General features: G+C 38.3%; 1 protein-coding gene across 3 annotated transcripts in view; it reads left to right on the top strand.

The window, feature by feature from the left end:
• RYR2 (ryanodine receptor 2) overlaps nt 1-16,121 on the top strand; it is a 718,243-nt gene that overhangs the window by 450,356 nt on the left and 251,766 nt on the right. For all 3 annotated transcript variants that reach the window (XM_087863178.1, XM_087863177.1, XM_087863176.1), the window contains 2 exons: nt 6,571-6,730; nt 9,717-9,864. In XM_087863178.1, coding sequence (XP_087719304.1) covers nt 6,571-6,730; nt 9,717-9,864 — 308 coding nt within the window. The remainder of the gene's footprint in view (nt 1-6,570; nt 6,731-9,716; nt 9,865-16,121) is intronic.

Raw genomic sequence — 16,121 nt, 5'->3', positions numbered from 1 at the left:
GCCCCTTTCTTGACTAGATTATTTGTTTTTTGGGGGTGTTGAGTTTGATAAGTTCTTTATAGATCATGGACACTAGCTCTTTATTTGATATGTCATTTGCAGAAATCTTCTTCCATTCTTCCATTCCATAGGTTACCTTTTAGTTTTGTTGACTGTTTCCTTGCTGTGCAGAAGCTTTGGATCTTGATAAAGTCTCCAAAATTCACTTTTGCTTTTGTTTCCCTTGCCTTTGGAGACATGTCTAGCAAAAAGTTGCTGTGGCCAAGGAAACAGAAAATGCTGTGTTGTTTTCTGGTATTTTGATGGATTCCTGTCTCACATTTAGGTCTTCCATCCATTTTGAGTTTATCTTTGTGTGGTGTAAGAAAATGGTCCAGTTTCATTATTCTACATGTGGCTGTCCAATTTTCCCAGCACCATTTATTGAAGAGACTGTCCTTTTTCCATTGGATCTTCTTTCCTGCCTTATTAAAGATTAGTTGACCATAGAGTTGAGAGTCCATTTCTGGATTCCCTATTCTGTTGCATTGATCTATGCATCTGTTTTTGTACCAATACCATACTCTCTTGATAATTTAGCTTTATAATACAGCTTTAAATCTGGCAATGTGATGCCCCGAGTTTTGGTTTTCTTTTTCAACACTCCTCTGGCTATTCAGGGTCTTTTCTGGTTCCCTACAAATTTTGGATTATTTGTTCCAGCTCTATGAAAAAAGTTGGTATTTTGGTAGGGATTACGTTGAATGTATAGATGGCCCTAGGTAACATAGACATTTTAACAATATTTATTCTTCTAGTCATGAGCATGGAATATTTTTCCATTTCTTTGTGTCTTCCTTAATTTCTTTCATTAGTGTTCTGTAGTTTTTAGAGTACAGATCCTGTCTCTTTGGTCAAGTTTATTCCTAGATATCTTATGGTTTTTGGCACAATTGTAAATGAGATTAACTCCTTAATTTATCTTTCTTCTATCTTCTTGTTAGTGCATAATGCACATAATGCAACTGATTTCTGTGCATTGATTTTATATCGTGCCACATTGCTGAATTCTGTATGAGTTCCAGCAATTTTGGGGTGGAGTCTTTTGGATTTTCCACATAAAGTATCACATCATCTGAGAAGAGTGAGTTTGACTTCTGTATTGCCAGTTTGCATGCCTTTTATTTCTTTTTGTTATCTGAATGCCGAGGCTAGGACTACTAGTACTATTTTGAACAACAATGGTGAGAGTGGGCATCCCTGTCGTGTTCCTAACCTTAGGGGAAAAGCTCTCAGTTTTTCCCCATTGAGAATGATATTTGCTGTGGGCTTTTCATAGATGGCTTTTATGATATTGAGGTATGTTCCCTCCATTCTTACACTGTGGACAGTTTTAATTAAGAAAGGATTCTATATTTTGTCAAATGCCTTTTCTGCATCAGTTGAGAAGATTATATGGTTCTTGTCCCTTCTTTTATTAATGTGATGTATCACATTTTTTTCTTCCAGTCCATGAGCATGGAAAGTTTTTGTGAATGTTTGTGATTTGTGAATGTTGAACCACACTTGCAGCCCAGGAATAAATCCCACTTGGTCATGGTGAATAATCCTTTTAATGTACTGTTGGATCCTGTTGGCTAGGATCTTGGTGATTATGTTGGTATCCATGTTCATAAGGGATATTGGTCTGTAATTCTCCTTTTTGATGGGGTCTTTGTCTGCTTTTGGGATCAAGGTAATGCTGGCCTCAAAGAATGAGTTTGGAAGTTTTCCTTCCCTTTCTATTTTTTGAAACAGCTTCAGAAGAATAGGTGTTAGTTATTTTTAAATGTTTGGTAGAATTCCCCTGGAAAGCCATCCGGCCCTGGGCTCTTGTTTCTTGGGAGATTTTTTTATTACTATTTCAATTTCCTTGCTGGTGATGGGTCTGTTCAGGTTTTCTATTTCTTCCTGTTTCAATTTTGGTAGTTTTTACATCTCTAGGAATGCATCCATTTCTTCCAGATTGCTTAACTTGTTTGCATATAGTTGCTCATAATATGTTCTTATAATTGCACGTATTTTTTCAGTGTTGGTTGTGATCTCTCCTCTTTCATTCATGATTTTATTTATTTGTGTCCTTTCTCTTTTCTTTTTGATAAGTCTGGCTAGGGGTTTTGGTTTTGTTGATCTGTTCTACTGTTCTTTTGGTTTCTATTTCTTTGATTTCTGCTCTAATCTTCATTATTTCTCTCCTCCTGCTTGGTTTAGTCTTTATTTGCTGTTCTTTCTCCAGTTCCTTTAGGTATAAGGCTAGCTTACATATTTGAAACTTTTCTAATTTTTTGAGAAAGATTTGTATTGCTATGTACTTCCCTCTTAGGGCCACCTTTGCTGCATCCCAAAGGTTTTGAACAGTTGTGTTTTCATTTTCATTTGTTCCCATGAATTTTTTAAAAAATTCTTCTTTAATTTCCTGGTCGAGTCATTAATTCTTTAGTAGGATGCTCTTTAACCTCCAGGTGTTTGAGTTCCTTCCAAATTTTCTCTTGTGAATGAGTTCAAGTTTCAATGCATTGTGGTCTGAAAATATGCAGGGAATAATCCCAGTCTTCTAGTTCTGGTTGAGGCCTGATTTGTGACCCAGTATGTGATCAGTTCTGGAGAATGTTCCATGTGCACTTGAGAAGAATGTGTATTCTGTTTCTTTAGGATAAAATGCTCTGTATATATCTGTGAAGTCCAACTGGTCCAGTGTGTCATTCAAACCCCTTATTTCCTTGTTGATCTGCTTAGATGAGCTGCCCATTGATGTGAGTGGGGTGAAGTCCCCTACTATTATTGTAATATTATCAATGTGTTTCTTTAATTTTGTTATTAATTGGTTTGTATAGTTGGCTGCTCCCAAATTAGGAACATAAATATTTATAATTGTTAGATCTTCTTGTTGGATAGACCCTTTAAGTATGATATAGTGTCCCTCTTCATCATTTACTACTGTTTGGTTTAAAATCTTATTTGTCTGATAGGAGGATTGCTACCCCAGCTTTCTTACGATGTCCATTGTCATGATAAATGGTTCTCCACCCCCTCACTTTCAATCTGGAGGTATCTTTAGGTCTAAAATCCATCTCTTGTAGGCAGCATATGGATTGGTCTTGCTTTTTTATCCAATCTGATACCCTCTGTCTTTTGATTGTAGCATTTAGCCCATTTACATTTAGAGTAGCTATTGAAGGATATGAATGTAGTGTCATTGTATTACTTGTAAAGTCCCTGTTTCTCTAGATTGTCTGTTTCTTTCTGGTCTATGTTACTTTTGGGCTCTCCCTTCACTTACAGGATCCCCTTTAATATTTCTTGGGGGGGCTGGTTTAGTGATCACTGATTCTTTTATTTCTGTTTGTCCTGAAAGCTCTTTATCTTTCCTTCCATTCTGAATGACACATTATCTGGATAAAGCATTCTTAGCTGCATGTTTTTCTAATTTAGTACCATGAATATATCATGCCAGCCCTTTCTGGCCTGCCACATCTCTGTGGATAGGTCTGATGCCAGTCTAATGTTTCTATCATTGTAGGTTAAGGAGTTCTTGCCTCAAGCTGCTTTCAGGATTTTCTCTTTATCTCTGAAATTCGCATGCTTCACTATAATATGTTGGGGTGTTGATCTATTTTTATTGATTTTGTGGGGCATGCTCTCTACCTCTTGGACTTGAATGCCTGTTTCCTTCCCCCAGATTAGGAAAGTTCTCAGCTATGATTTGCTCAACTATACTTTCTGTCCCGCTCTCTCTTTCTTCTTTCTCTGGGACCAAAATAATTCTAATATTATTTGCTTTATGGTATCGTTGATTTTTTGAAGCCTCCCTTCATGATCCATTACTTGTTTTTCCCTCTATTCCTCAGCTTCCTTCCTTTATGTCATCTTGTCTTCTATGTCACTGACTCTGTCTTCTGCCTCATTTACCTAGCTGTTAGAACACCCAATTTAGAATGTATCTCAGTTAAAGCATTTTTAAATTTCAGCCTGATTAGATTTTATTTCTGCACTTAGAGATTCTCTGTGTCTTTTATGCTTTTTTCAAGCCCAGCTAGTAACTTTATAATTGTTATCCTGAATTTCAACTCTGATAGTTTACTTATATCCATATTGTTTAGATCTGTGGCAGAGAGTATTACTTCGTGTTCTTTCCTTTGTTGTGAGTTCCTCCTTCTAGTCATTTTGCCCAGAGAAGAATGGATGAACGAGAGAAAAAAATCAGAAATACCAACTACAACCCAAACGAAATACCTACTAGACAAATCTGAAGACGTCAGAAACCAAAAAAGAAAAGAAAAAGAAACAAATGGGGGTTGGGGGTGGAGAAGAGAGAATATAATTTCTCAGGTGGACAAAACAGGGTGATCCAGTTGGTCCTGGGTGTATTTTGCTCTGTTTGTTAAAAAACCCTAAATTCCAAAATTGCAAAGAAAGCAAAACTTATATACATACAAAAATAAAATTGAACACAATGAAAGGAAGCCAAAAAGGAAGAATATACCTATAAAATGTAAATGTAAAAATGAAAGGTAAAAAAAAAGACTTAAAAACAAAGAGTTGATAAAATAAGAAACTAGCTGAAAAGGAAAAAAAAGAAAAGTAAAATTTTAAACTGAAAGATAAAAGAATCATGAGAAATAAATTTCAAATTCTAAATACTACTTTCTCCTAGCACTGGAGTTTTGCAGTTCTGTGTGCTTGGTAAACTTGGTAATCCCCTGATGTTATAGCTGTTCTTCTGGGGGAGGGGGCTGCTGCACTGATTCTCAGGGGTCTTGGCCTGGGCGGAGTTGCACCACCCCTTGCCAGGGGGCTGGGCTCAATGTAAGCTGCTTTGGGTTGCTCTATGTGGCTTTTGTCCCCTGAAGGCTTTCTGAGCCCCATTAGAGGATGAAAATAAAAATGGCCCCATTCTGATCTCCAGCCCTGGAACTTGACCCCCTAACTTCAGTAAACCCTCAGGGAAAAACAGTCTTCACTTTTGTGTGCACCTAACTCTGGAGACGCCTGCGAAGCACATCGTGCTTATCCTCCTGGGGGAGAGAGGAGGGTTCTCACGGGCCTGCCACTTACAGGGCCCTGATCTGAGAGCAGTTGCCTGATTGTACTGCCATTCACGGTTTATGGCAAATGGAGCTGAGAGCCCACTCCTGGGCTCACTGACCATAACCAGTTTCCCTGCTCCAATGCTTGGGAACTTTGCCAGCTCAGGCACCCTCATTCTTTCCATGACCCTGGGGATCCTGAGACCACACTGTCCTACCTAGGATTTTGCCCTGCTTTGCCAGCTGAGCACCTTTCAGGCAAGGATGACTGTCACTGGAGCAGATTTTTAAAAGTACTGATTTTGTGCTCCGGGGCTCTATCACTCTCTGGTAGCTGGCTTACAGAGACTCCCTCCCCCTGCTGTTTATCTTCCAATATAGCCCCTCTGATTCACTTCTCTGCACCTCCTACCTTTCCAAAAGTGGTCGCTTTTCTATTTGTAGAATTCCGGCAATTCTTTTCTTAATCTCAGTTTGAATTCTTACGTTTTTCAGAACGATTTGATAGTTATCTAGCCAAATGCAAGGCACCAGATGAAACAAGTTTCCCTACTCTTCTGCCATCTTGCTTCCCCCCACTAATTCTTTAAAAAACTATAGATGTAAAGGCTGATTACCTGCCATGCACTATTTCAAGTATAATGGCAGTTAGAAAAATGGATTAGAAACAAATCCTGACCTCCAGGCCTAGTTGATTATAGGGAATATAACAACAGAAGAATGGAAAGAAGCAGCTATAAAATATGTTTTGTTGGAATCTCAGTAATTAAGTAGAATGAAGTGACTCTGTATGTCTGTAGGGAGCAGGGCAGTATTATTGCCCTAATATGTACATACTGAAAATTTTACATTTTCAATTTTATATTTTTTCTGAAAGATGAAAACCTAAACTCATTTTAGTCCTCTCTCTCCATTTCAGAGTATGGAAGTAGTCTCTTACTTGTAAGAGTTCCTTAAAATCCAGGCCTTAATAATTTTTTAGATGGTTAAATACCTGGGATCTTCTATTCTCTTATCCAGAGGCTTCCTAAATTATACAACTAGGAAAGGCAAATAAAATAATTTATAAATGCATTAAAATTTCTCTATAAAATAATGAACAGCTAGTATCTATAAGTATCCTGTAAATATTAAAATTAATATAACATTTAAAAGTTGAAGAAAATGAGACTAGGAAGAGAAATCCATCAGATGTTTTCATTGGTAACCAATATTTTGGTTTGTACTATAGAAAAGCCTCAACAGTTAGGGACTCAATAAATCCTTCTCAACTTTGAGAGATAGGTAAGTTGTCTCATTTCACTTTTATTGGCATAAAAATGAAGACCAAGATTGTGTGGTCTTTCTATCTAATGAGTTATTAGCTTAAGTGAAACGTTCCAGGCTTGCTAACCAGTGGTAACCACTGTGGTTAAACAAACCATTAGAAGTAGGTTGGGGCCATTAAAAAGACTGTTATAGGGATTTTTAAGCTTTGACTTTTTCAAAAAGGCCAATGATATATTTCTTTTGTTTTGCTTTGTAGTTACCAGCTGACAAGTGGGTATAAGCCCGCCCCAATGGACCTGAGCTTCATTAAACTCACCCCATCTCAGGAAGCGATGGTGGACAAGTTGGCAGAAAATGCCCATAATGTGTGGGCCCGGGATCGAATCCGGCAGGGCTGGACTTACGGCATCCAACAGGTACATGGGAATTTAGCTTATGGAGGCTGAGATTTGCTTGCGTGGTGATCAGCATAATTCCTAACAGGAGAGGTGAGGATGATGACTGTTTTGAACCTCACATACATGTCTTAATGTACATATTTCCAGTTCAGTGCTGGACTCCAGAAGTCAGATGACTGTAACCCTCAGTGTTCCCATGAGGTACACAGTGAGTTTTAATCAGAACAGTGATTTATAACGTGGTTTCATGGCATTTCTCTCTCTGAGGTTGTATTTAAGGAGAACCTTCTGAAATATGAGAAGGTTGAGATGAAAGAATAATAAAAGAGGTCCCAGTTCCTCATTTGAACCCCCCGGGGCCAGATGAATGTCAGAACCCAGATACCTTTCAGCTTCCAGGATGGCACTACAGTGATGTGGTCTGTGTTTCTTAGCGCTCTCAGCAGGACAGCGGAATGCGAAACACTGTTCAGCACAGTGTAGGCATGATGACACCGAGAGAGATAAATAAGCCTATAAACAGGCTTGCAGCAATTCAGATCATGCTTTACCACCAACTGAGTTTTTGTTGAACTTAGTAAGGGACGAGTTTTCTGAGGTTTCTGGATGTCAGAGGCACGGATCTCTGTTAGTGGTGGTGCTGGCGGGGTGACTAACGGTCACTGAGTACGTCCTGAGGGGGCAGTGCAGAGGGGCCAAAGAGCAAATATGGGCCTCACCTCTGAGTCACTGTGCAACCCCCGGCAGCCTCCTTAAATTCTCCGCACCACTGTTTTCCTCATCAGTAGGGGATTTAATGTCACCGTATGACTTCATGTCTGAGAAAGGCTCAAAGCCATGCCCGGGCCAGAACAAACGAGCACAGCCATTTACTGTTCAGTTAGATGGCCGTCCCCATGTCTAGGGTTTTGCACACATTCTCTTTAACTCTGACAACAGTTCCGTGAGGGAGGGATAATTTTTATTCCCAGTTCACATATGGTGCCCGGGGAGCCCTCGCGGGAGCAGTTTGCCCAGGGCTACACAGTTAGCAGGTGGCAGACCCTGCTTGGGATCGAGCCTTCTGACTCCAGAGCCCAAACTCTTCACTTCCTTGTTGCAGTGCCTCTTGCTAGCTCACTTTGGGCTGCTTTTACTTAACATTTTTCAGGAATAAAATGGATTCTTACTTACAGGCTTAGGCTGTGGTCCAGGATACAGCCTAAGTGTTCATTTGAAAAAAAATGAACTTCGAAAATCCTTCCAAGCCAGTGACTTTTTGCTACTGGGAAGGCTAAAGAAAAATTGAAGAGCCTTGATGTGCCTCATAAAATATATTTTTATATTGAATTAAGCTGGTCGTAACTGATGAGAATGTCAACACTACATCTGCTCCAGCATTGTGTGTGTGTGTGTGTGTGTGTGTGGTGAGAGAACCTGAACCTTATACCCCAGACGGATCAGGGGTCCACACTGGCTCTTTGCCAGAGGAGGGCTTCCTTGCCTTGAAGACCACGTAGCTCTGTCAGACAAACCAGAATTTCCCTGAGGTCCCTCTGTTCCTGGGCGGGGGCGGGGGGAGTGCTCCTTCCTGTGCATGCGGTTCCTCAAGGCTGTGTTTGAGCCTGCCAGAACTCTCATTTGAATCATTTCCCCATTCCTTCCCCCAGGCCGCACCCCATCCCTGCATCCCCACTGACGTAGCCCATGTTTGCCGGATTACTTGAAGGAGTGTTGTCTTGAATTTTCCATCGCCTTCTTGTTAACGTAATCTAGTTTAGAACTTCATTGAAAGTCCTTTAAAGCAGTTTCCTTGAATTACCTCTTCTCTGTCTGTCTAGCACAGCTGCTTTCAAACATGAGTGTGCATCGACTCCCCTGGGGAGCTCCTTTTCACAAAGTCCCAGGACACCATCTCTAGAGAGGATGAGCCATTCAAGGCTTCAGACTTTCTGTAGAGGAAAAGTTTGGGGGCTAAAACCACATTGAAAGAGAGGAGTTGCAGGGTCATGTTTACACCATTGGTTTATTTGGGGTGGCTTTGGAGTGGTGCTCCCAGCCTAATGACCTAGGTGATCTTGACTCCCGGTGTGTCAGTCCATGTTCACGTATTCAGGAGCAGGTATTTAGTACAAATGTGTAGAGAGGGGAGAAGACCATATGAAAAGCTGTCCTTGCTCCTACCGAACCAAGACAAACCCCTTCCACCATGTAGCGTATTTGTTTCGAGAAGCTTGGGAGGTCCCACAGCCTCCTCACTCTTAGTCATGCTCAGGTTAACCTGAGAATTGGGAATGCTTCCTGAAATATGGAAAGTCCAGCAAAATCTGCAGCAGAGTCTCAGGGAGTGGATGGAAGGAAGTGATTTCTTTTGCCAGGATAGTGGGATCGCCTACTTTCTTGCTTTGCCAACACCAGTTCCACCATATTTAAACCTGGAGCCTCTTTTGTCATAAATAAATTGTCAGTTTTTTAGGTATTTCAGTACTTCTGCTATTAACTCGTTTCACAGGTTGATGGAGTCACCCTAATGCATGTTGTTCAGGCTCTTTGAGTTTATAGAACAGCTGTCTACAACACGCTGGGTTTTTCCAAGAAAGAGACAGCAGCTGTATGTTGTTTGTAGGCTAAGATCACTGAGAGGTGACCAGTGATCATTGGGCTGTTCTTGTAACAAAGACTTGTCTGTCAATTGTGCAAGGAAATTCTTTTTTCTCTAAATTCGCCCGTTGCCCTGTGACCCCTGCAGATGGAAGGTGGTTGAAGAGATCCTTCCAGTTGGCTTTTGTTGTTGCCATTTTTTACTTTTTCTTCAGCTGGGGAGGGCCTGCAGTTACTCATTTGATTCCATCTTTTATATTGCTCGGGGTCCATAACCTCTGTAATCTGAGAAGACCAAGGGGGTGGGGGAGGGGCAGCTTTTACCTCCTTGGCTTCACATTCTATTGTATTTGGCGGCCGTCTCATCACCAAAACGATTGTTTTAGTACTGCTTTGATGACCAACACCTTTCCTCTTCCTGTAGGATGTAAAGAACAGGAGAAACCCTCGCCTGGTGCCCTACGCCCTTCTGGATGACCGCACCAAGAAATCCAATAAGGACAGCCTCCGTGAGGCTGTGCGCACGCTGCTGGGGTATGGCTACAACCTGGAGGCACCAGATCAGGATCCCGGTATTGTTTTTCAAAGATTTTTTTTATTTATTGGAGAGGGAGAGAGAGATAATGAGAGAGAGCACGGGCAGGGGGAGGGGCAGAGGGAGAGGAAGAAGCACACTCCCCACTGAGCAGGGAGCCCGATGCGGGACTCGATCCCAGCACCCTGGGATCATGACCTGAGCTGAAGGCTTCACCGACTGAGCCATCCAGGGACCCAGAATCATGGTATTTTGGTTTTCCTTTCTTCCTCTTGGGTTGCAAAGTTGTGTAGTAGTTCTTCAAAGCCAAATAACGAAAAGGAGGGGAGTACAAGATGAGTCCTTCGGGATGTCATCTGGTTTGTAATTTGTGGTTTAGAGCATTTTTTTCCTGAAGGACACTTGAGGGATTAGACTCATCTCTTAATAGTGTGTCTCAGGACCACAGTGATTCTGCCGGGGGAAGAAACGGGGTTAACCTTCCCTAAGAGTTTGAGATGAGCAGTTAACTCTCTTAACTCTGGTATTGCCCCCACCCGACCCCACCAGTTCTTCTTCAAAAGAGTTGGTTTAGTTGTTTAGCTAGTGTCTTCTGAACCTTCATTATTTATACTCCTACCTACAGGCAGTATTAACTAATTAGTGCAATATTTTGCTTTAAGATAAGCACATTAGGGTGGGCAGTCAGTAAATCTGTGTTGAAGAAATGGGTTTTCAGAGGTTTTATAAAGAACACATTTCCCTTAAATAATACCTTGTAAGTATATGGTTTAAAATATCAATTCCTTTATCCTTTGCTTGAAGTTTGAGTTAGTATGAATATCTATATTTTGAAATTGGCAAAGTGAAATAAACAATGTATGTTTCCTTATAGTGCCTATATTTTTTGATAGAAAGTTTTTAAAAATGTATCCTAAATATTCTCTAAGGACTAGTATTTTCAGTGTTGTACCTGTGCATAGAAATCCAGGCTGTAAGTAGTAATAATAGCTAACGTTTATGTAGTGCTTTCGTGTGCAGCAAGTGTTTCTAAGACCTTTACAATTACATAATCATCGCAGTAGTAACCCTGTGGGGGTGGTCCATGCAGTATGCTCAGTTTACAGATTAGGAACCTGACATTCAGAGACTTCCCTGCCTTTCCATTCACTCGGTTGTATATGCAGAATTCCATCCCCAGGCATTCTGACTCCAGAGTTCAATCCGTGCAGTTGATTCAGTATGTAGTTAACATTTAATAGCTCTTACTAGATACTGAACCCTTACATTTGCTCAAATAAAATGAGATATTTCCTTGATAACAGTAATATTCATAATCATAATATAACTCCTTATTTTATCTTGAGGTCAGTTTCATAGCAACAAATATTTGGTTGACCCTTATGAACCAGATGCTACCAGGTATGAAAGGTACCAGGATCCCTGTCTTAAAGAGTCTGTAGTCCACATGACCACTGGAATGGAAATACATAATACAAGGCTTCTAAGCTAAGATGTAACAGAATTACTGAATAGTATTCTCTTCTAATAAACTAAGTTTTTTTATCCATGCTTCCGTTGATGAAGATTTGGGTTGTTTCCAGGTTTTGGCTATTATGAATAAAATTGCTATGAACACTTGTAGAAAGACTTTGTGAAGTCTTAGACTTTTCATTTCTCTTTAGGTAAATATCTAGGGAGTAAAATTAATGAATCATGGGACAGATATAGTCTTTATAAGAAGATTCCAGATGGTTCTGTGAAGTTACTCCCATGACATTGTATGAGGGTGCCAGTTGCTCCCACATTCTGGCCAAGAATTGGTAGTGAATCTTTCTGATTTTAACCATTCTGGTAGATGCAAAATGGGATCTTACAGTTTTAATTCTCATTCCTCTTGTGAATAATAATGTTGAAATTTTTTCTTGTACTTTTTGGCCATTGGTATATATTTTTTTCAAATCTATATCCATTTAAAATATTCGGTTGTTTTGTCTTCTTTTTATTGAATTGTAAGTATATGTAATTGTATATATTTTATACACATACGCACACACACACACACACACAAATTTTCTGGATATAAGGACTATGTCAGATACTGGAAATAATTCCTCACAGTTTGTGGGTTGTGCTTTCATTTTCTCAGTGAAATCTTTCAGAGAGCAGAACATTCTTAATTTTAATGAAGTCCATTTACGATTTTTTCCCCTTTATGGTTGTATATTTTATGTCCTGAGAAATCTTTACCTATGCGAAAACAAAGATTTTCTCTTATGCTTTCTTCTAGAAGTTATATTATTTTATTTTTCATTTAGGTCTGTAGTCTAATTTGAGTTGGGTTTTGTTTGTGATGAAAGACTAAGGTCAAGATTCATTTTTGTCCAGATAGATATCCAGCTGTCTCGGCATCATTTATTGGAACAAATTATCCTTTCCTCATTAAATTACTGTGGCACCTTTGTCAAGTATCTATTGCCCATTGGGTTCTATTGATCTGTATGTCTATCCTTAAGTCAATACCACACTACTGTCTTTATTATGGTAACCTTATAACAAATCTTAAAATCAGGTAGGGTAGGTCCTCTAACTTTTTCTTTAAGAGGTTTTTCAGTCTCCTTTTTTCCTTGCATTTCTTTATGAATTTTAGATTCCACTTGTAAATTTGGTTTTGGTGAGATTACAGTGGACTTTGTCAGTCAATTAGGGGAGAATTGACATTTTAACAATATTTAATCTACCAGTTCATGAATGTGGCCTATCTTTCCATTTATTTTGGTCCTCTTTAGTTTGTCTCCTACTTTCAGAGTGGAGGTCTCGCCCATTATTTTTTAGAGGTATCTGATATTTTGGAAATATGATAAATGAAATTAGTTTTCATTTCACTTCATCTTCCAGTTGTTTACTGTGAATATGAGAAACACAGCATGTATATATTATTATTACGTCCTGTGGTCTGACAGAATTCATCTTACATTTTTTCTTTCTTTTTGTCTTTTTTTTGTGTGTGTAAAGCATATAGGTTTTTCTACCTACATAACCATGATATCTCCCCCCTCTCCCCACAAAAAAATTTTTACTTTTTCCTTTATAATTATCATGCCTTTTTGTCTTTTGACTTATTGAACAGGAAAAGACTTACAGTGTTTAACAGAAGGTGTGAGAGAGGTTATCCTGCCTTGTTGCCAGTCTTAAGGGAGAAAGTCGTAATGTTTCACTAGGAAATATGATCTTAACTGTAGGTCTAGATGCCCTTTATCACAGTGAAGAAATTCCTTTTTCTTCCTAGTTTGTTGGGAGCTTTTATCATGAATGGGATGTTGAATGTTGAAGTCTGTCAGATACTTATTTTTTTTTTGCCATTCATTGAGATGGTTATATATTATTCTCCTTTATTCTTCTAATATTGTGAATAACATTGATTTTTTAATGTTAGAGTTTGCATTCCTGGTATAACTCTACCTGGTCATGGTGTATTATGCTTTTTTATATATAGCTGGATTCTATTTGCTATTTTGTTAAGGAATTTTGTATATATGTCATAAGGAATAGTGGTATGTAATTTCCTTTTCTTGCAACATCTCTTTGTCAGTTATTGATATGAGAGTAGTAATGGCTTCATGATATAAGTTAGGAAATGTTCCCCCTGTTTTCTGATTTTGGGTTAGTTTTTTATTCTTACTTAAATGTCTTATAGAATTTATCATTAAAACTGGGCATATAGTTTTATCTTTAGGAAATGTATTTGATTATGAATTCAATTTCTTTAATAATTATGGAAGATATTTAGATTTTCTATTTCTTCTTATGTCACTTTTGATAAGTCATACTTTTTCAATAAGTCCGTTTCATTTAAATTGCCATATTTACTGGCATAAAGTTGTTCTAATGCCCCCTTATGATCCTTTTGATGTTCATAGGGTCTCTAGTGGCACCTCTTTTTATTCTTGGTGTTGACAGTTTATGTTTCTCTTTTTTTGTCATGGTCAGTCTTCTTATGGATCTATTGACTTTATAAATCTTTCAAAGAGTGAATTGATCTTAAATGTATTTTTTTTGGTTCAACTTTCAGACATTTATTTATTCTCCCACATTACCAATCATGGATTATTATTAGTCAATTTTCATAATTATGAGTGGCTACATCTCCCATTTCCTCAGGAAAATGGCACTGTTGAGTGACTGGCATCCAGTGAGAACTCCAGTCTTTGGTCAGTGTTACAACTCTTGGCTTCACAGCCCCATGAGCCCTCTTTGAGGTGACCTACTAATTGTAAATTTTGATGAACAACTGGATATATCAGGCATATAAACATTTATTAATACCTATGATAACATAGCACTGTTAACTAGGCTTGTAATGATCATTTTGCAATATATACAAATATCAGATTGTTATGTTGTACATGTGAAACTAATACAATGGCACATGTCAGTTATACCTTAATAAAAAAAAAAAGACAAATAGGCAATATATCTGAATAGTAAGGGAAACATCATAGATTGAAAAATATATGAAGATATTTCAAATTTCCCCAATCGTTAGAGAAATACAACATGAAGTAATTATTTGTAGCTTTATATCCAACAAATTAAAATAATTAAAAAGCTATATGATCTCAAGTGTTGACAAGGATTTGACACAATAGGAACCCCATATGTTTTTGTTAAAAGTATAACTTGGCAAAGCTGATGTGTGAAAAGCTTGTATTATATAGAAACCATGAGTATGTCCCAGAAAATGCTACATACACTTGGATGTAGAAACAGTCCTGTATGGTCAGTCAGGGGTGTGTAGGAATGTGTTTATTACAGCATTATTTATGATCATGAAAGCTGGAAGCATCCTATGTGTTTATTTCTGAGAAATATTATTAGATAAAAATAATAGAAATGTTAAAAAATAGAGCATGCAGCAATTAAGAAGCAGTGAAGTATGGAATAGAGTATAATGTAATACCATTAGTATCATTTATAAGTATTCTACAGCTTACAAAAATGCAAAACTATCCAAGGAAAAACACCACATATATTAGAATGACATCAGTGGTGGAGAAAGGAGTGAGAAAATGTATTTTGTGATCAAGGATTAAGAAAAAGGGGGAAAAAAAGCAATAGAGGAGACTTACACAGTCCAACAGAATAATATGAGTGAACTGAATAGCGTAGTCTCTGTTTGAGGTCCCAACACATACTCATACACACACACACACACACACACACACACACACACACACACCCCAAGAAGTAAAACAAAAAGCCAGATTAGCTAACGTTCTGGTATCGGAGCTGGTTAAAAATACAATGGTACATTCATACAATGGAATATTATGAAGCTGTTAAATACAGTGAAATGCCGATAGGGAACAATCTCAAGTGTTTCATATTAAGTTTAATAGCACAGTTGTGAACTCTGCGAAGAGCATGGTACTATTTGAGTTATAACAAAGAGTATATGTGAACGCTTGCACATGCACAGACGGATTCTGGATAGACACAGAAAACAATGGTGACAGTGATTGCTTCCAGGAAGGATAGCTAGATAACCGACGGACAGCTGTGGGAGGGGAGATTTACATTTTGCCGCATATCATTTCTGTTTAATTTTATACCCTATTTGCATTACCCATTCAAGCAAACAAAAGAAATGCACTGTTAAAAAAATTAGGGTTGATATTGAAGAAAGGGTGTGCATTTTACCCTGTATAAGGAAATGTGCAGTATATGCCAGAAAAAAATAACTAGTGATGATTATATTTTAGACATTATCAGTCAAGGGCATAGACTGTGTCAGTTATATCTGATGTATTCATTTTTAGGGATAACCTTATTCCCTGGATACTGCATAAGATGTTATCCTTATGACATATAATTTTACAGTATTTACAGTGTATAATTTTGTCTTCTTCGCACCCTTGTGAGGCAATGTATGGCTACCTTACAGTTACCTACTTTCTTATTGCTTATGTGAATTTCAGGAAGAAAGGGAAAGAGTTCATAGTTATAAAATCCATGTTTGGGTTTCATGTCACTTCCATATTTCAAATCATCCTCATTTTCATTTGATGTTAATACATAGTTATAGAACATCTACTATGCCTAGTTCTGGGGATTCAAAAATGAGTAAAGCCATTTTTGCCCACAGATAGCTCTCAGGGGAGGCAAGGAAGAAAGACTAAATTTTCAACATTATTAAATGGTATAAGCATTAACGCTCAAGTGTCACAGCGCAGACGGTTTAACTCAGCTTGGTGATGTCAGAGCAGTCTTCGTAGAGGAAGTGTGTTAGTTATCTATTGCTGTGGAACAAATTTC

Source organism: Ursus americanus, chromosome 6 (genome assembly GCF_024610735.1).
Source record: "Ursus americanus isolate L20-20 chromosome 6, mUrsAme1.1.p, whole genome shotgun sequence".
NCBI lineage: Eukaryota > Metazoa > Chordata > Mammalia > Carnivora > Ursidae > Ursus > Ursus americanus.
Note: the sequence above shows the minus strand (reverse complement) of the source record. Positions and strands in the feature narration are given on the sequence as shown.